The following is a 26534-nucleotide window of genomic DNA, read 5'->3' on the forward strand; positions in this document are numbered from 1 at the left end:
TTCAAAGTACAGTCAGTATACTAATTTATTGTTATTGTCTGTTATTTTAATATTTTGTTTACGCGTAGCGTGTGGGATTACTCATCGCGTTACCTTATTACTAAATGCGTTACAAATATATTTCGTATTTTGTAACTGTCATATTGTGTCATAATTTTCACGGAACATTTTTGCACACCATATTCGTTATATAATTTCAGTGTATTTTAAGTTACAAAATACATTTTACTAAACTGAAAGCTACGGGTAAATTATTCCTGAAAGCCTCAGTTTTTTCATAAACTGTAATTAACCTATTGCGAAGGTTACACTTGTATTAAGGTATTATACAAGTGGAGCATTCGTATTTACTTAATTTTCCTTCGACTTGCATTAAGGTATTATCCAAGTTGAATATAATTTATAATTATTTGTGCATCTTAGCACATATTTTTTCGTGCTGTCATAGTAACAACTAGGTAACCATGGCAACGAGACTTAAGCTCGCGGAGGCAAAACGTGCTCAATGTTTCATGCGTTTACAAAATATTTATGACATGATTCCAAAGCTAAGCAGTGACAAGAAGGTTTTCTCGCAGTTCATCGCGCAAGCTCGATTGGTCGATCAACTGAGAAAAGAATTTATAGAGTTGATGGATGAAGTCAATCTTCTGAACTTGGAGTTGGACCCGGAATACATCGTCAACTACAGCGCAATGAATGCCTTTGAAGATCTCTACTGCGTAATCAAATGTCAAATTTCAAAAATTGATGCACCTGCTCCGAGCCTCTCGACATCCAGGGATTCGAGCCATTCCTGTAAGGACGACTCCATCAAAATTCCACGGATTGATCTTCCTTCTTTCGATGGAGATATTCAAAACTTCCCATTCTTCTATGAAACATTTAAGCGTGTCATACATGAGAATAAGAAACTTACGGATTCTGAGCGTGTTCATTACTTGTTTAGTCATTTGACAGGAAAGGCAAAGTCGATCTGTGCGGGAGTTATACCTGCCGCAGAAAATTACAACACAGTTTGGGAAGCATTGATCGCGAAATATGATGATAAACGCGCATTGGCTACGTCATATTTAAACCAGCTGTTTTCGATGAAACCTGTCAACGTCAACGGTCCTTCGGCATCTAACTTAGAAAAAATAATTGATTTGTTTGCTGCTACTATTTCAGCAATCAGACAACTCAAGCTCGAAAACTTAAGTGACTTTATTTTCATTCACCTGGGTCTTAAGTTATTAGACTCGGATACCGCAAAGAATTTCGAGATGTCTATTCGGAATTCTTCTAAAATGCCTACATATGACGAATTCATTTGTTTCGTTAGGGAACAAGTAAAGATTTTATATCGGACATCGCAACGAACGCCAACTAAGGCTGAAAGCGGCTCCGCTGGCAGCACTAGCAGCGTGCGAGCTCCTCTCCCTCGCACGCCCCAAGCGTATGTTAGCACGCAAGGGCATGACAACGGAAATCCATGTGCTATGTGCAAGAGTAATGATCACTCGCAACTTTATAATTGCAATAATTTCATGAAACTCACGCCTAACGAAAAATTTAATTTCGTTAAGGAAACTCACGCGTGCACTAATTGTCTAAACACGCACCATACTGCCTCGAAATGTTCCTCAAAGAAAACTTGTCGTAAATGTAAAGGCAAACATCATACAACGTTACACTTTGATAACTCGAAACCTGCAATGAATAGCAACGAGTCCAAGTCCTCACCTAAGGATGGTAGTGAAGCTAGCACAAGTTCAGCCGTAACGGACAACGGTGCCTCCATATGTACTCATTCAGCATCGGGACAGACTAAATCACCCTTGACGGAAATTCTCGCCACTGCTAAGGTACTCTCTAGTGGGCGTAACGGCAAGGACAAGGTTTTGAGATGTCTGCTGGATCCGGGATCACAGAAACATTACGTTACATTGAAGTGCTGCAAGAATTTAGGTCTTCCTGTACACAGCAGCCCCGTGACGTCAATAAATGGATTAGGTGGAACAGCAATAACACAACCCATCCGAGGAACTGTCAACTTAACATTTAGGTCAAGATATGATCCTAAACATCAATATACTATCGAAGCGCTTGTTTTAGATGAGATCACGCCTGATTTACCGACTTGTCATATTGATCAATCTGCAACTGATCTGTTTGATAATTTACAGCTAGCAGATGACTCCTGGACGATTCCAGGTGAAATTGACGTACTTCTTGGTGTTAAGTTATTCACCAAATTGTTAATGTCAGATAAAATTGAGAACAAACCTGGTTTGCCTGACTCTTTAGAAACTACACTGGGGTACATCATACTAGGCGATGCTCCCGCAGTTAACGCTTCCTACTCAGCGGCGGGATATTTTACTTCGGTCGATGTGGGAAATTTAATGCAAAAATTCTGGGAAATTGAAGATTTGGATGGAGGAGTGATTCATAGTCCAGACGAGAAACAAGCTGAAGACATATTCAAAAATACAATCAATCGTTTGGAAGACGGACGTTATGAAGCAGCACTTCCGTTTAAATTGGACCCAAGCAATTTAGGCGATTCTTACAAGACTGCTGAATGCAGATTTTTAGCGCTTGAAAGAAAATTCCTCAAGCAACCTGCATTAAAGCCAGCTTATGATGAAGTTATCCGTGAACATATTGATAAAAAATATTTATCGGAGGTTCCCAATGATAAGTCAAATGACGGTTATCACATACCCCACCACGCAATTGTCAAAATTGACAGAATAACCACAAAGGTTAGAATTGTGCTGGACGCTAGTGCACAGACCACAAGCGGTTTATCGTTAAATGATATACTTCACGCAGGACCAAGTCTTCAAGCTGACTTGTTCTGCATTCTTCTAAACTTAAGATTGTTTAGTATTGCTATCACGTCTGATGTACGTCAAATGTATCTGTGTATTGACGTACGGGGGGAGGATCGTCCTTATCAGCGTATACTTTATAGGTTTAGTCCTGAGGAAACTATAAGAGTGTTTCAATATAATAGGGTAGCCTTCGGTCTACGCAGCAGTCCTTTCCTGGCACTGCGAACTATCAAACAGTTAGTAGCTGATGAAGGTGATAAATACCCACTCGCAAAGGAAATTGCATCTCGTGATATTTATATGGATGATGTAGCTAGTTCAGTTATTAACGAAGACCAAGCTGTACAAGCGACTAAACAACTCCTGGATTTGTTCTTGAAAGGTGGATTCCAACTGGCAAAGTGGTCGTCAAATTCTGCAGCTGTTCTGAATGAAATACCGAAAGAACTACATTTGTCCCAAAGTGTCACCTTCAACGATGATACAACTTTGAAGATTTTAGGTCTGCGTTGGTATCCTGGTGAAGATGTATTCAAGTTCCAGGTTAGTCCCGACGATCGACCGTGCAGTAAAAGAAACATTCTTTCATCGGTAGCTCGACTATTCGATGTTCTGGGCCTGGTTGCCCCTGTAATCGTGTTCGCTAAGCTTCTGATAAAGGAATTGTGGCTTTTGAAAATCGATTGGGATGAATTGCCGCCTGATCATATTGTACGCCAATGGCAACAGTTCCAAAGTGAACTACCGCTACTATCTAACATTAGCATTCCCAGACATCTAGGTGTTATTGAAAACTGTTCATTAACTATAGTTGGTTTTTCGGATGCTAGTGAAAAGGCTTATGGTGGAGTGGTTTATGCCTACGTCACCTTTCCTAATGATGAACGAGGTGTCATTAATTTAATTTGCGCTAAATCTAAGATAGCGCCCGTAAAGGTTGTCAGCCTAGCAAGACTGGAATTATGCGCAGCATTGCTACTGTCACAACTGATAAAAAGGGTGGTTGATACTTACTCAACCAGATACCCAATTGATTCTGTAATGGCCTTTTCTGATTCAACAGTGACACTCTGTTGGATTCATTCGTCGCCTCATCGATGGCAAACTTTTGTGGCCAATCGTGTTACCAAGATCCAAGAGAACTTGTCAAGCGATCATTTTTCCATATTAAAGGAACAGAGAATCCTAGCGACTGCCTGTCTAGAGGTTTAACTCCAGCTCAATTGGTGAACCATCCTTTATGGCTATCAGGCCCTCCATGGATGAAACTCCCGAAAAGCGCATGGCCGATTCAGGCGTTTATACCAGACGAAGTCAACGTTCCTGAAGAAAAAACGGTTTCTTTGGTGACTTGTGACAATTCGAACGACAACATAATTTATGATTTATCTAAACGGTTCTCTTCATGGATTAGATATGTACGCACAGTTGCCTATACCTTGAAATTTATAAAACGATTACCTAAAGGCCCTATTAGTGCTGATGACTTAACAGCAGCCGAATTAGAAATCGTACGAGCTCTACAAAGAGTTTATTTCAGTCAACATATTTTAGATATGACCTTGAAGAAAGGGTTTACAAAGGCCTTTGCAAGCCTGAAGCCATTTATTGAAGATGGAATCCTTCGCGTTGGAGGACGTCTCAGTAATTCTAATGAAGATTACGATTATAAACATCCTTTGTTATTGCCACGTCGTGATCACATCATTAACCTACTGGTCGATTATTATCATCGACACCATTTACATGCAGGACCCGAAACTCTTATATCTATTATGCGACATCGATTCTGGATCATAGCAGCTCGATGTATTATTCGTCATCGCATTCATTTATGCAATTACTGCTTCCGGACCAAGCCAAAGGCTAACTATCCAATGATGGCAGATCTACCAGCATGTAGGGTAAATCAAGTTGAGAAGGCCTTTATACATACTGGTTGTGATTACGCTGGTCCGTTGTATTGTACACCTGTTCGAAGAAGAGGCATGAAGAGTCAAAAGGTTTATTTGTGCTTATTCACATGTCTCACAACGCGTGCCATTCATTTAGAACTTGCAACTGACTTAAGTACAGCAAGTTTTATGTCAGCATTTAAGCGGTTTTTATCCAGACGTGGTCCTGTAAAATATATGTATAGCGATAACGGAACCAACTTCCAGGGAGCCAATACATACTTGCAAGAACTTCATAATTTCCTTGCGAATGTGTATCGAGACGCTTGGGAAAATGAACTATCAGCCAATAAAATAATTTGGCAATTTATTCCCCCTAGTGCTCCACATTTTGGAGGATGTTGGGAAAGTAACGTCAAATGCGTCAAATCACATTTGTATCGTACTATAGGTAAACAAATCTTGTCATTTCAGGAATTAATGACAGTTCTATGTGAAATTGAGGCTTTATTAAATTATAGGCCGCTATCCGTGTTAAGCTCTGATCCAGCTGAACCTTCCGCATTGACACCAGCTCATTTTCTTAACGTTACTCCTTTGAAATATCTTCCAACTGCGTCTATTGCGGAGGTAACATCTGATCATCTTTTGCAAAGACATCAACTATTAGATCGTTTAACGCAATCCTTTTGGAAGAGGTGGCGCGATGAGTATTTGCACACGTTGCAAGCCAGACAAAAATGGAATACTCCTTCTCAGCCTGTTAAGGAAGGGACAGTTGTAGTCATCCTTCAAGATAATGTTATGCCTCTACATTGGCCGTTAGGTCTTATAACTCAACTCTTTCCAGGCAAGGACGGTATTGCCAGAGTTGCATTGGTTAAAACAAAATCAGGCACACTTAAAAGACCATTGGTCAAATTATGTCCTTTGCCTTCTCAATAATATAATTTCATATTTCTATTAGTAATTAGTTATCTCTTTCAAGTTAAGGAGGCTTCATATGTTTATGTTAATTTAGTTTTCTCTGAGCAATAAGGATGCTATTATGTAGTAAATTATTTATTTTAAATAACTTTTTGAAAGCTATTCCTTTCAAGGCCGGGGGAATGTTTGCGCCACATATAAATACTTAAACTTCTTCTATGTATTCTGACCTCCTTGTCGGGATTTCAAAATTAAACGGCAAGGCGATGAAAAGAAAATGTGACATATCATGTCAATGCATGTAAAAATAAAATACGCAACGAATTTTGTGTGTTGAAAGGAAAATTAAACCAAAGGGATCCCTATTACTCATACCACAATAATAAAGTGCCGCCGAATCAGTGGAGACTCGAATAAGGAGGAAAACGCAGAACCAGTGCATGTAAGTTTTTCCGCATCCCCACTGTGAGTGATTAGTACCTATTTACAATATTGTCAAGGGGAATTATTCTAAATTTTTATGTCAACTAATGTAAAAAGATTTTAATACCTAATGTTTAATTTTCTGCAGCTGTTAACATCGTGAAGAAACCGGATCCTCTGAGTTAGCAGCTGCTTTCGTACAAACTAGTGCCTAATTCTTGGGATTACCTGCCAAGCGGATCCCAGGCTCCCAGGAAGATGATGGTGATTGTGCAAGATTGCACAACCTTTCTATATAAATTTACCTTTTTTACGTACATTTTGTTTTATGGTTTTTACTACTATTTTTTGTCTTTTTATTATTTTGGCAGATTACGTTTTTTTTTTCTCGCAACCAGTGCCGTTTTAATTACTGTCGTTTATAAAAGTGATATAATTTTCTACTATTTAATATTTCACCATAACTGTTTTTGCCAATGTGTTTCGCCTTTAGTTTCATTTTATTCAATTCATACAATTTGAGTTAATGTTAATTCAATGGTTTCTTTCGGTCAATTATTCTAGGTCTAGATTTTCATCTGGTAAAAAACATATATAAAAGAGCAATTTTCATAAGAAATGTAGAAAACATTTCCAAGCAAAACCTTTAAAATATTTCTCCACCTGAAAAAACGAACAAGAAAATCTTCACAAAGCCAAGATTTCTCTAAACCAGATCTTAGAAGTCGCCGGAAGCCGGTTTCCGTGTCCGGCGGAAATGAGCGGCCGGAAGTTGTGGCCAATGGCGGCTCTTGACTTATAAGCTTTGGGAAATATGATAATTATTGTTTTTATTGTGTTGTTAGGGTAAATATATTATACGCTCATCGGAAGATCAGAGCAGAAAGTCGCCAGCAACATGCTGAGATGGGACCATTTCGTGACACTTTATTTTTCACTATGTTTTTTCTATGTATGTCTATTGTCTGTGTGTTTACGAATAAAAACTAAAAAAAAAACTATTCTTTGTACCATGGACCTAGAATACTACGGACGTAGTTTTGCTAAGACAAAAACTGTGATTCCATCATCCACCAGTTTCCTAGTATTTACGCGTGACACACACACATTGACAGTTATCTCTATGCCCTCATCCACCAATTTGCTGTCAGGCGGATCGAAACGTCGTTCAAGTAAACGTCTCGACGAAAAATATTAAAATATGCCGACATGCGTGATAAAATGCTGCAAAAATTATACCGATCGCAAGAAAAAACGGGACGGGATAACTTTTCATAGGTAAGTTTATCAATTATCACATTATAGAACGTAAAATCACGATATTTCTTTGTATATAAACAGCGAACAGGAGTGTGACCAGTAAGTTGAATAGGGTAATTTCCCGAAAGTAGGGTAATTGATGCCCTTCTTATTAAACCATTATGTATATATAAGAGATCATATAGGTAAATGGCTAAATTATTGATTGTGCATTTCCAACTAGGTTTGTATGGTAATTTCCCGATAATAAGGAAATTAAAGAAGCTTACATGAATAATGTGTGATAGTTAACGTTTGTTTGTTATGTTTTTTTTTTTTTATATTTAAAACCAGATATTTCTAATGTCTATTTACTATTGATTTCTTCTGATTTTAAATATTATGGTTTTAAAGTGTTTGCACGCGGTGCATGTAATTCAAAACTTACATATTTATAAATTTAGTCCATATATTTATTTTACATATTGCAGGATTAATAAAGAAAATAAAGATTGGACAAATCGTCTTGTAGATATTATAAGAAAATGCAGACATGAAACCGATTGGATTCCTTCCAAATCAAGCGTGATTTGTAGTGTGCATTTTGATGCAAATGATTTTTATACCTCAAAAGGTGGACGTCTTTATCTTGTTAGCAATGCGATACCAAAGAAGGTATAAATAACATGATAAAATTACATTTTTACGTATTTCCTAAATATACACATAGTTATTTAATTCAATGGTTATTTCAGTTTTTGGAGCCTTCGAATCGTCAAGAAGAATACTTAAATGTGACAAATACCTGTAACTTTTTCCAAAAGGTTTCTTTTTATATTATTTATTTTTTAAATGTTTTTCTAAATTGCGTTATATGTAAATTAACGTTGATACCTGAGTAGTAAATAAAAAATAAATTTACTGTTTCAGAATGCGTCGGTATCGGTAATTATTTTCAGATTTATTTCAGTTTATGAGACAGCCCTTTGACAAACTATAATAAATATCAGTATTGAAAATAATGTTTGCACAAAGTACCTAATTGTGCAACACTACGCATTTTCAAGACCTATAAAATCAGATGATACATATTTATAGATACATATAGATATTTATTGTCCAACGCAAAACTGTCATATTTTTTTTAATTTAAAATCAACGACGATACTTAAATAATTATTCGACCATTCGGGGAGAATTTGTGTTACATGGTATCACTCGTCTACACGCACACTTTCTAACCGTCCGCCATTGTAGTGTCACAGTTTGTCTTCAGTGACATTCCCTCTGTCAAATATATAACTCTATGCTTTGTACATATTTAAAGTAGGTTTTCAACCAAAGCACAGAATAAATAATAGTAATAGGTACAGAAGACTCACTCTCTAACAAAACGCGTCTGTTACGATCAGGACAGATATGGCCGCTAGGTGGCGACAGCGCCACGCGCGGCTTATGGCTAGCCACCAAAATTGGCGTGGAACGGATGTACTTTTATCTACTTGTTGCAAAGCGACGAAATCGCGGAGTGAGCCACGCCTGACCAAAGGTTGATGATTCAAGTCTAAATGGATATAAGGTAAACGAACTGGTGCTCGACGCGGTGCCAGTACATGTCATCTTGAAACTTAAGTCATTGTCAATAGAGGTGACAGCAAGGTGTCATGGTGTTTACCTTACAATACGTAAATTTATTAATCCGACAGTAACTTTTAATAATCATAAGTATCTATGGAATAAGAAAAAATTAAAAAAGGTTTATTGTATTTAAATCACGACACGAATACACGGCGCGATTCGGGAAATGGTTTAGAGCTTCACTAGATATGAAATAGTAAAGATATGTGACGTTCCACGGCAAAAGGTACCTTATGGCGGCTGGCGCTTACGTCGCATAGCGCCGCAATAATATTGGAGTGGCGTTAATAATAGCGTAAGTGCCAACCGCCATAAGGTACCTTTCTTCATACCGTCCTGGCCGGTTTCAACTGGTACCTTTACCCGTGGGACGTCACATATCTTTACTATTTCATATCTAGTGAATCTCTAAACCATTACCCGAATCGCGCCGACAGTAAATCACAACTTACGGCCGTATTCGAACAATGAGATACGTCAAATACTAGATATTGAAACGATATGGATTGGATATGTCAGTGTCAAACAACTGTCAAAATTGACGTTTCTTCAAACAAAAACGTCACTTTTGATACTTGTTTTACACTGACATATCCAATCCATATCGTTTCAATATCTAGTATTTGACGTATCTCATTGCTCGAATACGGCCGCCTGGTCCTGCAGCGGTGTCATGGTCGCGTTTTTATCACCTGTCACGTCATGCGTCACTTTCGCACTTACTTGTTAGAACGTGACAGGCATGGTGACAAATTATAAAGAACCGGCCATCTTAGGCCTTCTGAGCTAGCAAACCCTGTGTTACAGGACTAAGTTTTGTCATACTGATATATTATACAAATAAAAAATAAGAAATTATTAAAATCCTTAACTAAAATTAAAGCTAAAAATTTTCGACTAAAAATTTGGCTAAAAATTTTAGAAAAATGTATTGAATTAGCTAGTGCGTAATCGTTACTATCAAATACTTTGAGTTACGGAGAATACAGAGGTTCTGGAGTTATGAAGGAAAGGGTAGGTAATTGCTGTGACGATTTCGCCTTTTTTTAAGTTAGATTTAATTAGGTTCCACTTAATAACTATCATAAATATTAAAATAAACACGTAATTAAAAATTCCAAACTCCAGAAGACAAATTCATTATTTAGAAAAACACTTGAATCGTAGAAAAGAGAAACGAAAAATATTTAATTTTGTATTGAAAATATGAAATTCAAAGTTAAGCAGGACAAAAACCGGACAAGTGTTAGTCGGACTCGCCCACCGAGGGTTCCGTAGTTTTTAGTATTTGTCGTTATAGCGGCAACATAAATGCATCATCTCTGAAAATTTCAACTGTCTATCACGGTTCATGAGATACAGCCTGGTGACAGACAGACAGACGGACAGTGGAGTCTTAGTAATAGGGTCCCGTTTTTACCCTTTGGATACGGAACCCTAAAAATTAACAGAACTAAAGTGAAAAATCGTGAATCAGACAATAAAATATAAAGCACTGCAAAGATCCACTGACAATGTTGGAACCCTACAAAAACAAGTAAAGAACCTCGTCACCGGGATAAAATGGGAGCGTATCAAACGTCACCTACTTCAGTAGGTTGGAACGGGCCCCAGCGAAGATAACAAGGGTGTCTACCCTTGAAATCCACGGGATTGATTTGGTGATGTTTGAAAGTGAGATGTGGCATGTTTTATAGGGGAAAAGTGTAAGTACCGTAGAACCACCCAAATATAAGGTAAACGTACTAGTGCTCGACATGCGAATGCCCTATAGATGACACCCTGCTGTCACCTCTATTGACAATGACTTAATTTTCAAGATGACATGTACTGGGACGGCGTCGAGCACCAGTACGTTTACCTTAGTCCAGCGGTCCAGCATTTTTATCGCCTGTCACGTTCTAACAAGTGCGAAAGTGACGGGCATAGTGACAGGCGATAAAAATGGAACCATGCTGACATCGCAGCACTACAAACTATGGTCCGCGGGTTCACACGTAATAAAATTGATATTTAAGTATACTTGTGCGGACAACAAAGTGATCCTATAGGGGTTCCGTTTTTTCTTTTGAGGTACGTGTTCAGGATTGTAGAAGGACCAGGCAGAATAAAAAATTGTTTAAAAATAGAAATGTACTGTATTCTGCCACACAAGTACATATAAAAAAAATAGAAAAATCAGTTGCTTGTTACATGTTCAAAATTGCAATGTCACAGCGTTAGCTAGATCGAAAATTAAGACAGAGGTCGCCTCCGTCTCGCCGCAGTCCCCGCTGAAGCCTTGCGTTTCGTTCCAACATGCCCGCCCACGTTGAAAGGTTGGTCTTTCAACCATAGATTTACTTTTCGACTGGTAGTGGACATATTTTGCTGAACGCACGACGGATGATCCCAGACGACGTCCGGATGTCGGCCACACGATTGATGCCATCAGATCCAGGCCACGGCCACGCCAGCTCACCCCTGAGAGTGTGTGCGGGCGGTGCCCCTATACAGCAGGTGACCTGCACACGTCTCCTCGGGTTTCAGCTGGACAACGCTTTAACATGGGAAGCGCATATCGACGAGCTGTGCGGCAAGCTGGGGCGCGCGTGCTTCGCGCTGCGGAGGCTTACGCTCACCGCCGGAAGACCTGCGGTACGAGAGTGCTACTTTGCCACAGTGCACTCGCTTCTGACATACGGCGTGGAACTGTGGGGCCGCGCAGCTGACTGGAAACGCGTGTTCGCCATGCAAAAAAGAGCTGTCCGCGCTATGGCCAGCAAGGCAGCGGATGCCCCCGCACGTGACCTCTTTCGGGACATTAAGATCCTTCCCCTCCCATGTCTGTTCATACATCAGATTGCGGTGTTCACGCGAGAAAATATTGCCAGGTTTAAATGTAAAGGTACTAACGACAGGTACAGCCTCCGCAGTAACATACATAAAAATAGGCTGGTAGTCGAAACACACCGACTCGCCAAATCAGCGAAATTGATCCATATTGTGGGACCTAGCGTGTATAATCGCTTGCCTGATAGTATAAGAAAAGCAGCTACCACCGCGGGCTTTAAGAATAAATTAAAAATGTGGCTCGAGACTCACGTATTTTATAGTTATGAAGAATTCTTTAACCTACCTATTCTAATATAAGCCAAAGTGTTGCGAACATGTATTGATGTATAAATTATGTATAATACCAAACATGGTAATATCTGACATGTAACTATTGTTATTAATAAATTATTTCATTTCATTTCATTTCATTCCAGGGATGACGCTAACGATTCTGCCGAGCTTCCATTTCATTGGAGGGAGGTTGTCTTCTTTGACGACGACCATGGTATCGGTTGCAAGTTGACCCTTGGCTTGCCTCCATTTGGTTCGCTCCTGAAGTTCAGAAACATATTCTTTATACCAGCGAACCCAGTAGTGTTGCCTCAATTGTTCGATCCTCTGGTACCGTGTAAGTCTCAAAGGAGGAATCTCTGTCAGACAGGGAGTCGGAAGAGCTGTGAGTGGCCGTCCGATTAAAAAATGGCCTGGAGTAAGTGGTAGCAGATCAGAAGGATCGCTGGTTAAAGGAGTAAGAGGCCTTGAATTTAAAATTGCCTCTATTTGACACAGTGCGCAATAAATTTCTTCAAAGGTTAGATGACAGTTACCTAAGACTCTAATTAAGTGGTGTTTAGTGGATTTCACCCCGGCTTCCCACAAACCCCCAAAATGTGGTGAATATGGTGGAACAAAGTGAAACCTAATGCCGTCATTGGCTGCAGACTCAGATAACGTCCTTGCATGACTGGTAAGGAATCTCTTTAATTCATTGTATGCCCCGACAAACTGGGTTCCATTGTCGGAGTATATGTCAGAAGGTAAGCCGCGGCGACTAACGAATCGCTTCAACGATGCCATGTAACTTTCTGCAGACAAGTCACTACATAGCTCAAGGTGTACACACTTCGTTTTAAAACACACAAAGATCACGATGTATACCTTTATGGTTTGACTACCACGACCCTTTCGAGACGCAGCCAGTATAGGACCGGCATAATCTACGCCAACAACCTCGAAAGGAAAGCCTGGCGTTACTCGCGGTGAGGGTAAGTTGCCCATAAGTGGCGCTATAGTTGTCCCGCGCATACGAGTGCACAAGACGCATTTGTAATACGTTGATCTAGCTTGTGTACGACCACCGATTGGCCAATAGGTAGACTTTACATATGCTAGCATGGCTTGAGGTCCCGCGTGTAACAAAATGAGGTGAACGGAATTGAAATATGTCACCGTTATAAAATGCCCTTTCGGCAAGATAGCTGGATGCTTTTTATCAAAGTTAAAAGGCCCGTTTCTAAGTCGTCCGCCTACACGCATAAGTCCTTCAGAATCCACGAAAGGATTCAGTTTTGTAAGCGGGTCTTTGGCCTTGAGTAAGGTTTTGTTTTTAACATCATCATATGAGTAAAATGATTCTATCTGCGATAATTTTACTAAAATATTCGTAGCCGCATGAAGTTCTTTAGTGTTAAGAAATCCCGAATTTCTGACACTACCCGGTCGTGCGTTATTGATAAACCGTAGAACGTAAGCGGTGACTCGTTTGAGTTTAGTAAAATTGGAAAACTTCGTAAGATTCAATTCTGATAGAGGGGATATTGTAGCGTCGGTCGCTACATTAGCAGTGATTACCTCAGCCTTAACTTCATCACTATCCCTGCACGCGTGGTGATTTTTGGGCCAGTCCTCTTCGTCATTACGTAGGAATGCTGGACCATTCCACCAAATATCAGCCGCAGCAATTGAACCCGCATCAAGTCCGCGTGAGACCAGATCCGCTGGATTGTCCTTAGTAGGTACGTGTCGCCAAGGCCAACTGCCAGTGATTTCGAGTATATCAGCTACGCGATTTCGTACGAACACCTTGAGTTGGTTTGGTAGCATTCTAAGCCATCCTAACACGATCATGGAATCGGTCCAAAATGTACAACTGTCTGCTTTCATGCGAAGTGATGATAGTGCTTTTTGGTAAAGCTGTGCTCCGATCAAAGCTCCGCATAATTCCATTCGGGGAATAGTTACCGGCCGAAGTGGAGCTACCCTACTTTTTGCCATGAGTAACCGAGTAACTACTCCTGTGTTAGTGATAGTACGTACGTACAAGCAAGCTCCGTACGCAGATTGAGACGCATCCGTAAAAATGTGGAATTCCACTCGCGACGCGTGGATTCCTACGACACTACGCGGAATGCATAAATGGTTTAATTCCGGTAAAGACATTGTTATGCTATGCCACTTTTGAGAAATCTCTTGAGGCACTTCATCATCCCAAGAAACTCGTGAAAGCCATAGAAGCTGAAGCAATATTTTACCCTGAATGACAACCGGCGATAAAAGACCTAGAGGGTCAAATATTTTTGCTATTGTGGAGAGGATAACCCGCTTTGTTAATTTTTCCGGGTTTTTTCTTAAGTCGATAGTAAAATACAAGAGATCGGCTCCACTTTTCCAACCTAGCCCTAGCGTCTTACTTTCGTCCAAGTTGCCTAAATTTAGATTTCTAGAATCGTCACTATGTTCATTTATGAGCCTAGGTTCATTTGAACGCCACTTGCGTAAATTCATACCAGCACTTTTAAGTACTGCACTGACCTGAGTTATAATGCTGGCGGCTTCTTGCTCCGTATCAGCCCCGGACAAAAAGTCATCCATGTAAAAGTCATGGGCAATGATTTCAGTAAGTCGAGGGTCCGAGCAGTCCATTGATAACTGTTTAAGGCACCTAACAGCTAAGAACGGAGCGCTGGCCGTACCGTAAGTGACCGTATTTAATTTGTATATGCACAGAGGTTCAGATGGATCATTGCGCCAAATGATTTGTTGCAAATATCTATCGTCAGGGTGCACGACTATCCTCCTATACATTTTTTCCACGTCAGCCGTGTACACAAAACGGTATTGCCTAAACCGTAACAAGATAGCTATGAGATCGTCCTGAATAGTAGGTCCTACGTACTGAATGTCGTTCAGCGTGACTCCGGTAGACGTGCGCGCACTAGCATTGAACACGACCCGGAGCTTTGTCGTGAGACTAGACAGCCGTAACACGCCGTGAAAAGGCAAGAAGTTTCCTACTATCTCATTGGAAGTAACCTTGGACATGTCTCCCAAAGTCTCGTATTCGTTCATAAAATCTTTGTACATAGACTTCAATTGTGGCTGCCGTTCTAGTCTGCGCTCTAACGACAGGAAACATTGTTTTGCCCGCTCGTAAGAATCGCCCAACGAAGATACAGGCTGCTTTAAAGGGTACCTAACCATAAACCTACCGTCCGGTAACCGAGAGGTATTTTTAACAAAGTGTTCCTCGCAAGCCCGTTCATCGTTGGTATAATACGCCGTCGCGGGTTTTATTGTTGCTTCGTCTAACTTCCAAAAACGCGTCAATTCATCATCTTGATTATTAATTTGAACGAAATTGCAACAAATGCTTTTAGAGTTAAGGTTGTGCGCATTACGACCAGACACTACCCAACCTAGCTTGGTCTCATAAACTATGGGCTTGTTTCGTCCCAATTTAATTTTATTGCTACCTAATAATTCCATAAAGACCTCGGCACCAAGAAGAATATCGATAGGTGCCGGCGAGTGGAACTGAGGATCAGCCAAGACTAAATGTTCAGGTATGCCTAGCATTGATACATTTACCTTTTGTAAAGGTAAGTCGCATGTAGCTTGTGGAACTACGTAAAATGACCTTTTCATGCTGAAACTTTTGTCAAACAACGATGAAAACCTTGCGTCACATAAGTTATGTACGTTTGACTTAATATTTTGAATGCCAATTAAAGACGCATTTACCTCCCTAATAGGTAACTTAAGTTTTTTGCAAAAGTCAGCTCTAATAAAATTAGGTGATGATCCATTGTCCAAAAATGCGCGTGCCATATGTGGTTTACCGTCTCGATCATATACTTCTACTAGCGCAGTAGACAGTATGACTTGACCCTGTAAAGCAGGATGGGCCGGCAACAAGACGTCTAGGTTAGCACTGCAGCCAGGTTCAGATGCGGACTCGTCGTGCTCGCTTGGACTGCTGGGAGTCACTTGTATCGCCGGCATTGCTACTGGAGCCTTCGACGGCAACCTATCCACATGTATAAGCGAGCTATGACGTAATGAACACGACTTGCACGGACCACGCCTACAATACTTCGCTATGTGCCCGGGTTTTAAGCAATTCAAACATACTTTCATCCCTTGAACCTTATCAGCACGTTCTTTATTAGATAACGCGAGAAAGTCGGGGCACTCAAATAACCAATGACCACGCTTACATGACGGACATTCATATGTAAAAAGTGGGCTACTCACAGTATCGGTTTCACGTTCATCTAGTCCTACGAAACATTTTTCCTTTACCCGTCGCACGGCGGAGCGCGCGTGCGCCGCAGGGACAGCGCCGGCGCCGGCGGCGAGCGGCCAGGACGCGCGACGTCCGGGGCCCTCCATCGCCATGGTTTCCAATAGATCCGCACGATCGCTGAGGAAATGTATGATAGCATCGAAAGTAATTGTTTCGCAACTAGGCACAAACTCCTCCCACTCACGTCTAGTAACATTGTCAAGTTTTTGACATATTATATACACTAATAATGTATCCCAATGGGTGGTTGGTTCATCAAGGGTCGCTAACGCACGTATATTTTTGCATATCGTGTCTATAAGATGCCGAATAGCTGTCGATGACTCCTTGGTAATTGGGTTTATATTAAATATGGCCCTAATATGATTATTTACTAATAACCGCTTATTATTGTATCTGTCGCATAATAATTGCCAAGCTATTTTATAGTTACTACTAGACAATGCTAATGATTGTACAATTACTGCGGCACTGCCTTCTAATGAAGCCCGCAAATAATGAAACTTGTTTACATCATCGATGGAGTCGTCATTATTAATCAAACTATCAAATGTGTCGCGAAACTCAAGCCATGTATCATACGAGCCTCCAAATTTGGGTAAAGAAATGGTAGGTAACTTACATTTTACATGTGGATGACGGCGTGTATTATTATCGGACCCCCCATCGCTAGGCGCGACCTTGGTATGCATGGTTACCAATTCCTTAGCCGCCGCGACTGACGAGTAGTACAAATCCTCGAAGTCAGACCTCTCGTCTAATTGGGCCTCGTCATCCTCAACCATATACTCCAACTTGGTTTGAATCTCGTCATACGTGTTGTAAACACATTCTAATTTAGCGATCCGAAGTTGCAGTTCCGTCACCTGAGCCGCACACAATGCTTTTTCGGCTAACTCGCGTATATAACCTGAAAATTTAGTTAATCGCGACTTAATATGACCCCTCTTCTTAACTAACTCTTTAATCAAGGCTTCATTCATTTTAAATTGCACTTAGTATTTACCTTCTTAGCACTTTCAACACTCTGTTCCACTAACAACACCAGCACCACGAGAGAACGTAAACTAAAACACTTTCTTACGAATTTAATGTTAATTACTCCGATGTTGTTTACTATAAGCAAGCCGGCTAAGTTATGGCGATAAGTACCTATGTCGGCCGGGCGTACCGTTAGATATGGCAAAAAAACGTTTATCAGCGCTCGACCGATGCACTTATTATGCAATTATGTAATTGAGATATATTTGAGTTTTAAAGTATGATTTATTTGTATCGTAGTTTTTAAAATAGGTTACGGTTATTATTTAAAGGCCTAATATAGGGTTTTAAATATAAGTTTCTTTCTAAATTGTGTCAAATAGAGGAATATTATTGAATAATAGCTATTAATGCTTCTTACGTAAATGATTGCAAGATATTAAGGAACGGACTCACTTTTAGCTCCTCTTAACCTGTTCACTCCTTATTGACGTCGTCGGATTGTAGTATTCCGGAATAACGGTAGAACAGTTGATAAATTCGTAGCTGATGGATGAAGATATAGCCGCCTCGGGATGTTTCAAGCTGCACTCCTCACTGGAAAGCCGGTATGTTGGATGCGCAGGAAATATTCCACACGTTGCGTTTCTTCTTTGTCTCAGCCGTAATGGCGGTCCTTAGTCCTTAATATCTCGTAGCTCGCTGATTCAAATAATTATCTGGCATCGAAGACCATGTTCAGGATTGTAGAAGGACCAGGCAGAATAAAAAATTGTTTAAAAATAGAAATGTACTGTATTCTGCCACACAAGTACATATAAAAAAAATAGAAAAATCAGTTGCTTGTTACATGTTCAAAATTGCAATGTCACAGCGTTAGCTAGATCGAAAATTAAGACAGAGGTCGCCTCCGTCTCGCCGCAGTCCCCGCTGAAGCCTTGCGTTTCGTTCCAACAGTACGGAACCCTAAAAATGCCGCATCCGAATCGACAAGTCCTGGTAGCTTGTCCGCATCAGAAATCCCGCTTTATTCGCCTAATCTACTTACCCGAGTAAAGCAATCTACGCGGGACTCGAGTGGAAATGAAAATGACCAGAACTTAGCTGAACATTTTGTATATTTGTACGGTCAAGGTCAAATGTAAACACTTGCTAGCACTTATATTATTTTAGTGCTAGTAATATGTGCTATGAGTAAAGTTAATGAGAATGAGTTTATTTAATTTTGGAAACTTCTACCTTTAATTTGTTGACTTATTATTTGATGAAGTATTATTAATTAGGTATTTTTAATTTGAGGCTATGATGTTTTGTTTTGTAATATTTTTTATATGCATGTGTCTAGATTTAAGATTTCAAACACAATGTAATATTGTGATTGAATAAAAATCAAAAAGAAACAATATATCCCCAACAAAAACTAATTTTAACTGCCGTTCCTCAAGGTAGGTAAATAAATAAATTCGCGATATAGATATACCCTTAATACATTGTATATTAGGAGTATGTAGTGGACCCCTACTATGTCATTTAGAAGGTCTCAAAGGGATTTTAATCGATCAGTCTTAGTAGGTAATTTGTTGACTAATTCAATAAAGGTACTATTGAAATTGAACGTCTGCTTGTAATGTTGAGTTATTTAGTTTCAGTGTCGTAGCTGATTTGATAATCCTAGTTTTGATAGCGGTAATTTTAAAACCGTCTATCAATTTACTTTAGATTGTGTTAAAAATAATTTTAAGTGCTATTTTGTCCCGCTTTAGCTGCCGGAGATCTGTCCGCAGACACATTTTGTGCCCAGTAAGTCGATGGTTGGTTTTTTATCATCTGTCATCATGCGTCACGTTCTAACAAGTATGGAAGTGCGAAAGTGACGCATGACATGACAGGTGATAAAACGCGACAATGATACCGCTGCAGTAGGGCTAAGATAGTCAGTTTCTTTATCATCTGTCATCATGTCTGACACGTTCTAACAAAAGTAAGTAAGTGTAAGTGCGAAAGTGACGCATGACATGACAAGTGATAAAAATGCGCGACCATGATAATCCCGCCGCAGGTCTTCCCAATGCTATATTGACAAAGTTGGCTGGATGCATCTCTGCCGGATAGATTTGACGCACGTACGTATAATTCTAGTTTACACTATTACTATGTCAAACTGTGTAAGATTGTCTTATAATATAGCTCACAACCAATTTTACGTAAAACTCGTTAAAAGTAGGTACTTACTCATTTTTATCAAAAAAAACTCTTATTTTTTTTCAATAGATATGCCTCGAAATTAATCGTATTGTAAATATTATTAAATAATAAATAAAATAAATAAATAAATATTGGGGACATCTTACACAGATCATTGTTATATTAAATTTTATATGTAATGTTAATTTAATTAATAATCTAAAATTACACCTAAATACAAATTAGGACTAACAAACATAAATTTAACTAAGGCCTAAATTAAACTAAGCACTTACACACATGAAATTAAATTCCATAAAACAATCCAACACAAATATTTGAGGATTTCATAAAATATTTCCGATTCCGCACATAAAATTGTCCCAACACGCTGGCAAAAAAAAAAGATGGCCGCTCTTTCAATTCCACGAGGGCTGAAAAAAAATCCATTTCCAGAAAGGTATTGCATGTTGTGGAATTCGCTCTAAAATGTTCGCATTTTGGTTGAGTTGTTGTAAGGTAAATTGCATTCTTTTCGCTGTCGCTTTGGATACATTTTTACAAAACAGTGAGGAATTAAAACCAAAATATTACTTTGCTAATCCGCGAAAAGATGTTGAGAAAGATAGAGAGATGAGAGAGGGAGATGGATATGTTCTTTTCACGGATTAGCAAAGTAATATTTTGGTTTTAATTAATATGGATTTCCACAGAGTAAATTGAAAACTGTGATGGATTAAGTCTATTTTTAATCAAGAATAAAATTTTGATGAAGAATCTCAATTCGTAGGGAGTTTTTTTATTAACACCTCAATTAGCTGAATATGGCATGACAGATTGGGGAGATTATTTTTTCTTTTAAAAATAATGAAATAATTAAATTATAAAATTCAGAATACCAGGGTTTGAGATGTGCATTTTGAGATGATTTTCTTGGGATATAATCATGGTGGGTTCCCACGTCCTTCCATGTCAGTCTTTTAGAGGGGATTTAGTCCCTCAAGGCCACTGAGAACCGCTCCGAGATCGCTGGTTGGGTCCGGAGCTGGGTTATTTAACCGCCGCCCATAGCTCGGCGTTGACCTTTTACGGTTGGTTTTGTCTTCTACCACCAACCCTCCTCCTTTTGCATCCGGGCTTGGGACCGGCAACGGCGGAGTTAAAAATGAGATGTGCAATTTGGTTTGACGTTTAAAAGTGAGAAGACAAGTGAAACTTGCTGTCGATGTAAGTAGATAAAATTGTGGTGTAAGACAGTATTGTTACGTAATATTTAAATGTTACATAATATATAATATGAATAGAATGATTAGTTGATGTAGTTGTTGTTATTTTCAGAATGACTCGAGTCAATGTTAGATGATGGATATTTTCAGTTGAAATAAGAATAAATCAAAGAGGCTTTCAAATGGACATTCGGCGCGATTCGGGAAATGATTTAGAGATTAACTAGATATGAAATAGTAAAGATAAGTGACGTTACACGGCAAAAGGTAGCCTATGGCGGCTGGCGCTTACGCTATTATTAACGCCGCTCCAATATTCATCCGGGGCAATGGTACCTTTTGCCGTGGAACGTCCGATATCGTTACTATTTCATATCTAGTGAATCTCTAAATCATTTCCCGAATCGCGCCGATTGAAAGAACTTACGGTGCGATTCGGGAAATGAATTAGAGATTAACTAGATATGATATAGTAAAGATATGTGACGTCCCAGGGGTAAAGGTACCTTATGGCGGTTGGCGCCATTATTATTAACGCCGCTCCAATATTATTGCGGCGCTATGCGACGTAAGCGCCCGCCGCCATAAGGTACCTTTTTCCGTGGAACGTCACATATCTTTACTATTTCATATCTAGTGAATCTCTAATTCATTTCCCGAATCTAGCCGTTACGCTCTTAATTAATAATAATTACATCAAGGACATGTCGCATTTATTACTACGATAAAAAATTGCTTGTTATCGATATCGATAACAATTGAGTTGACATTTAATAGATCACTAACCACAGTACGGTTACCATCAGTTTGTCACTGACATAAACGCCGTCGAGAACGTAATTTACTTTTTAATACAGTTGCTCACAAAGTGCTACTTTACGTAGCTGTTTAGCGTGCGGAAAGTTGGTTATGTCGAACTAGTGCTTTTTACTTTTCCAATTTTTTTAAATTTATACTTGTTCCAATTCACGACTACTTATTGATGAGTGTTAATATTAGTTTCCTTTAAACGTCGTAATCAGCATAAAAACCTACTGTTAATGTAAGAATATGAAAAATATACATATTTCATATTTTAATACTTACCTCTTCATCATTATAACACGTTTATTTTTTAATATTGAATATTGAAAATTCCGTTCTTAATAAGGTGTCTGAATGGAACGGAATAGCTGCCAAACGCCCATAGATATAATATACTTAAAGACGACGTCTAAGCGAGCTGTCACTGTTACCACTTTTGTTTAGTGTACGATTAACAATGTTTTACTTATTTTTTCGCAACTGTATTAAAAAACGTCGTTCGATACACGTGCGGAAATGTCATTCTTCACTCGTCCCGAGTCTTCCCACTCGCCTGCGGCTCGTGGCAAGATATCTCGGTACTCGTGAAGTAATGACATACCTTCCGCACTAGCATCGAAATGTACTATTCTATACATCTCGCTCGCACTCGCATATTAGTGCAAACGGGATGTATAGAAAGTAAATTACGTTCTCGACGGCGTTTATGTCAGTGACAAACTGATGGTAACCGTACTGGTACATTTTTGTTACTGCACTGATCCAGTAGAAACCGAAGAAATTTTCAAAGGTAACAGGCAACGCAGACACCTTAAATACTTAAATTAAAACGATGTGATCTTGCGTTGTACATTGTTTAAACAAAAAATAAAATCAAAACTATTACGTAAGCTTTGCAAAAACTACTTTTTAAAACGCTTACGGAGGACTTACACTTACGAAAACTTACGTACGCTTTTTCAGTGAGGCGCAAATGAGCTGAGATCCTGCATGTCTCCTCTCATCTTCTCCTCAGTGGTATGGCAGCCTTAGCAATAGCGATAGCATTATTCGACACGTAATAAGAGACTATCCGCGTGTGAAACAAGCAAATAACGCCGGGAATCGAACCCATGAACAGAGTGGCTCAAAGCAGATTGCGAAATACCTACAACAGGATATTATTATGCTGTTCTCATACAAAAACTCTAAATTAAAGTTATTTTGCTCCGGCTTCCTCGCGTCATCCCGGCAATTTTACCACGGCTCATGGGAGCCTGGGGTCCGCTTGACAACTACTCCCAAGAATTGGCTTACGCATTAGCTTTTACGAAAGCGACTGCCATCTGACCTTCCAACCCAGAGTGTAAACTAGGCCTTATCGAGGTTAGTCCAGTTTCCTCACGATGTTTTCCTTTAGCGAAAAGCGCATGGTAAATATCAAATGATATTTCGTACATAAGTTCCGACTCATTTGTACGAGGCGTGGTTTGAACCCGCGACCTTCGGATTGAAAGTCGCACGCTTTTACCGCTAGGTCCCCAGGGCTATGCCTATTCTGTATCTTTAGGTATTTAAATAAAACTAAACAAAATCTACCCTCAAATGGCTCCTTAAGCCAGTTGAGGGTAGATGAAAACATTACATGATCAAATAAGTCAGGTCGTTCAGGGACAGATCTAGGCGGTTTTGTATTTGGTTGGTTAACCAATAAATCTTATGTCAATAAATATAACTAGGTACCCGAAAATGTAAAAATTGTTTGTTTACTTTTATTTAAATACCCAAGATTTTTTATACAGACTATATAATATTATTGTGACTACAATACGTACGGCCAATTAGAATAAACCCAGGTCAAGTATCTCGCTAGATAGCCGCAATGTTATCTAGACTTTATTAAATGTGACGTTCCGCGGTAAAGGTACCTTATGGAGGTTGTCACTTACGCTATCATTAACGACGCTCCAATACTAATGCGGTGCTACGTGACGTAAGCGCCGACCGCCATAAGGTACATTTTTCCGTGGAACGTCACAAATATTTTCAGCAAACATAATTTTATTAAATAACACTGCTGTTATAGGCATAACCTACATGGATAGTTTATGCAAGGTTTTATTTCCATCACAGCATATCGAAATCCACTCGTAATTGTGTTTTTAGTGTTCAGTACCCAAAGGGTTAAAACGGGACCCTATTACTAAGACTGAGCTGTCCGTCTGTCTGTCACCAGGCTGTAACTCATCAACCGTGATAGCTAGACAGTTGAAATTTTCACAGATGATGTTTTTCTGTTGCCGCTATAACAGCAAATACAAAACAAACTAAAAACAGAATATAATAAATATTTAAGTGGGGCACCCATTCAACAAACGTCATTTTTTGCCGTTTTTTGCGTTACGGTACGGAACGCTTCGTGCGCGAGTCCGACTCGCACTTGGCCGGTTTTTGTTATAGTTGATCCATCCATCTACATATTATTCACTTTGCAGAATAAGAGCAGATTAATACATATCCATACAGAGGGCCTACCACGAACCATGTTCGACGTGTTGCCTGCCTGTCACACTTAGGTACGTAGGTACGAATTTACAAATGCGACAGAGAGGCAACACGTCGAACATGGTTCGTGGTAGGCTCTCTGTATGGCTAAGAATTGAAAACACACCTATTTGCATTACATTTTTGTGATGATTGCTATGATATATTGCTCCAACCCCTTCGTTAACCTCCCAATACCCTTTTCACACTCGGTTATATAATAATGTATATACAACTCGACCTTTTCCTCTAATTGATAATCTTGGAGCTGTTATCACTGCTAATGCTTTTGAGTGAACCAATATTGATTGCACTTCCTACTCCGCGACTCGAATTCGGTTTTTCATGTGCAATTTGGTCTAACGTACAGCTTGGCAAAAAAGAGTAGAAATTAAAAAGTGGCAACAGTAACGTCGTCCCGTTTTCTTATATTATTTGGTTTGAAAGGGACGACACTACAGTGGTGCCACTTTTTATATTCTACTCTTTTTTGCCAAGCTGTAAAAAGAGCGAAGGTAATAAACACTTAATCGAGTATGTATACTGGGTCAAGCAGATCTTGTCAGTAGAAAAAGGCGGCAAATTTGAAAAATGTAGGCGCGAAAGGATATCGTCCCATAGAAAATTTGAATTTCGCGCCTTTTTCTACTGACAAGATTTGCTTGACCATCTATAGTTGATAATATCAAGATCTCATCAAACAGGTCCATTAACTAATACTATCATTATTTTATTATTATTTATTTGTTAGCCTGTTGTGTCCCACTGCTGGGCAAAGGCCTCCCTCTCTTTCTTCCACGCATCTCGTTCTATGGCAATATTAGGCCAATCTTTTCGAAAGACGTCAAGATCGTGCCGTCATCTTCTTCAAGGTCCGCACTATAAGCGAGAAATACTATCATGGATACAATAAACTGGTCACTAGACAACTCGACTCCGCACTCGCAATAATCAAGTCACAACCTGGAAACCTCTGAAACCCGTGCACTCATGCGGAATCTACCGGTGACGCTTGATTTATACACGGTAATGTATTCGAAATTGTATTCGGAAGGTCTGATTGGCCCCGGTGTTGGTCAAAACCAATTTGAGCATCATAAACCACAGGCAATTGGGTCGGACCCAATTCCGGGATTGCGTCTTTGCGTTTGGATATATATTTGACTCAATTTGAGACAAATCTTGATAGAAAATAGACAAATCTTGAGCCAAAATGTACGTAGTCAGTAAAATGAAAATAATTGGTGATTTTGTTGTACCTACGTTTTATTTCACTGAGTAGGTACTGCTAAGAGAATTTAATTTTGAATTTTGAGCAGTTTTGATAATCTAAAGATTATCAGTGGGTACCTATTTTTGACGCGTAGGCTGAACATTTTGATGTTGCCTGTACCTAATGTGGCAGTTCTACTTAATTAATTTATGGTTTACTATATCTAATTGAACCTTATCACTACACCTTATAAAATAAAGATCCCGCCGCGTCTCTCTGTATGTTTGTTCGCGATAAACTCAAAAACTACTGAACGGATTTTAATGCGGTTTTCACCTATCATTAGAGTGATTCATGAGGAAGGTTAAGGTGTTTAATTTGTTAACCAGTGCGAAGCCGGGGCGGCTCGCTAGTTTACTTATATAGGTAGTAATTAAGAATCTGTAAGGAAGAAAGGATATACATAGGTATCTAGAAATCTGTAATTTTGACTGTACCTATACTTTAACATGTATATTCAATACTTGTATAAAGTGTAATGTCCATTAGGGCTGAATAGCTTACCGCTCATTGGTCAAAACCGCCAATCTCCCTTAGCTATATAAGCAGTCTTTTGGAGTCTTTGAAATCCTAGAGTCCCTTATAATTGAAGGGCACTCTAACTTCGATCGTTTTAAGTGAGCGAACTACATAATACGAATAATTTGGTATGGTTTGACGACCGGTCTGGCCTAGTGGGTAGTGACCCTGCCTGCGAAGCCGATGGTCCTGGGTTCGAATCCCAGTAAGGGCATTTATTTGTGTGATGAACACTAATATTTGTTCCTGAGTCATGGGTGTTTTCTATGTATATAAGTATGTATTTATCTATATAAGTATGTATATCGTCGCCTAGCACCCATAGTACAAGCTTTGCTTAGTTTGGGGCTAGGTTGATCTGTGTAAGATGTCCCCAATATTTATTTATTTATTTATAATTAACCTAATTGAGGGTTTTTATTTAACTGGCTTTAAAATACCGAATGAGGTAGTTTTTCGTTCATCGTGATCATTATTTTCTATTGAGATGTACGTGCCATGATTTCCAAAATATTTGATAATAATAAAAAAAATAACTTCGCTGATCCTATTGTCAAAGAACAAAATAACAATTTATCACAATAACAAATAACAATATCACAATAACAATAACAAAATAACAATTTATCGCAATGTTGTGATAAATTGTTATTTTGTTCTTATGACAAGATCCTTATC

At 39.2% G+C, this 26534-nt stretch overlaps 2 protein-coding genes across 2 annotated transcripts in view; one reads left to right on the forward strand and one right to left on the reverse strand.

Annotated features, from left to right (window-relative positions):
• Positions 1-26534, reverse strand: part of LOC134801050 (uncharacterized) — a 230117-nt gene that overhangs the window by 81459 nt on the left and 122124 nt on the right. The window lies entirely within an intron of this gene.
• LOC134801370 (uncharacterized) lies at positions 7123-7987 on the forward strand. The gene is made up of 2 exons (XM_063773910.1): positions 7123-7345; positions 7798-7987. The coding sequence occupies exons 1-2, from the start codon at positions 7269-7271 to the stop codon at positions 7985-7987; spliced, it is 267 nt and encodes an 88-aa protein (XP_063629980.1). The 5' UTR covers positions 7123-7268.

The sequence above is a fragment of the Cydia splendana genome, chromosome 21 (assembly GCF_910591565.1).
Source record: "Cydia splendana chromosome 21, ilCydSple1.2, whole genome shotgun sequence".
In the NCBI taxonomy this organism is placed as follows: domain Eukaryota; kingdom Metazoa; phylum Arthropoda; class Insecta; order Lepidoptera; family Tortricidae; genus Cydia; species Cydia splendana.

Excerpts from the sequence above, each read along its gene's own strand:
- LOC134801370 (XM_063773910.1), top strand. The coding sequence starts at position 7,269 with ATGCCGACATGCGTGATAAAATGCTGCAAAAATTATACCGATCGCAAG. Across the intron at positions 7,346-7,797 it reads GACGGGATAACTTTTCATAG|GATTAATAAAGAAAATAAAG; the intron begins GTAAGTTTATCA and ends TACATATTGCAG.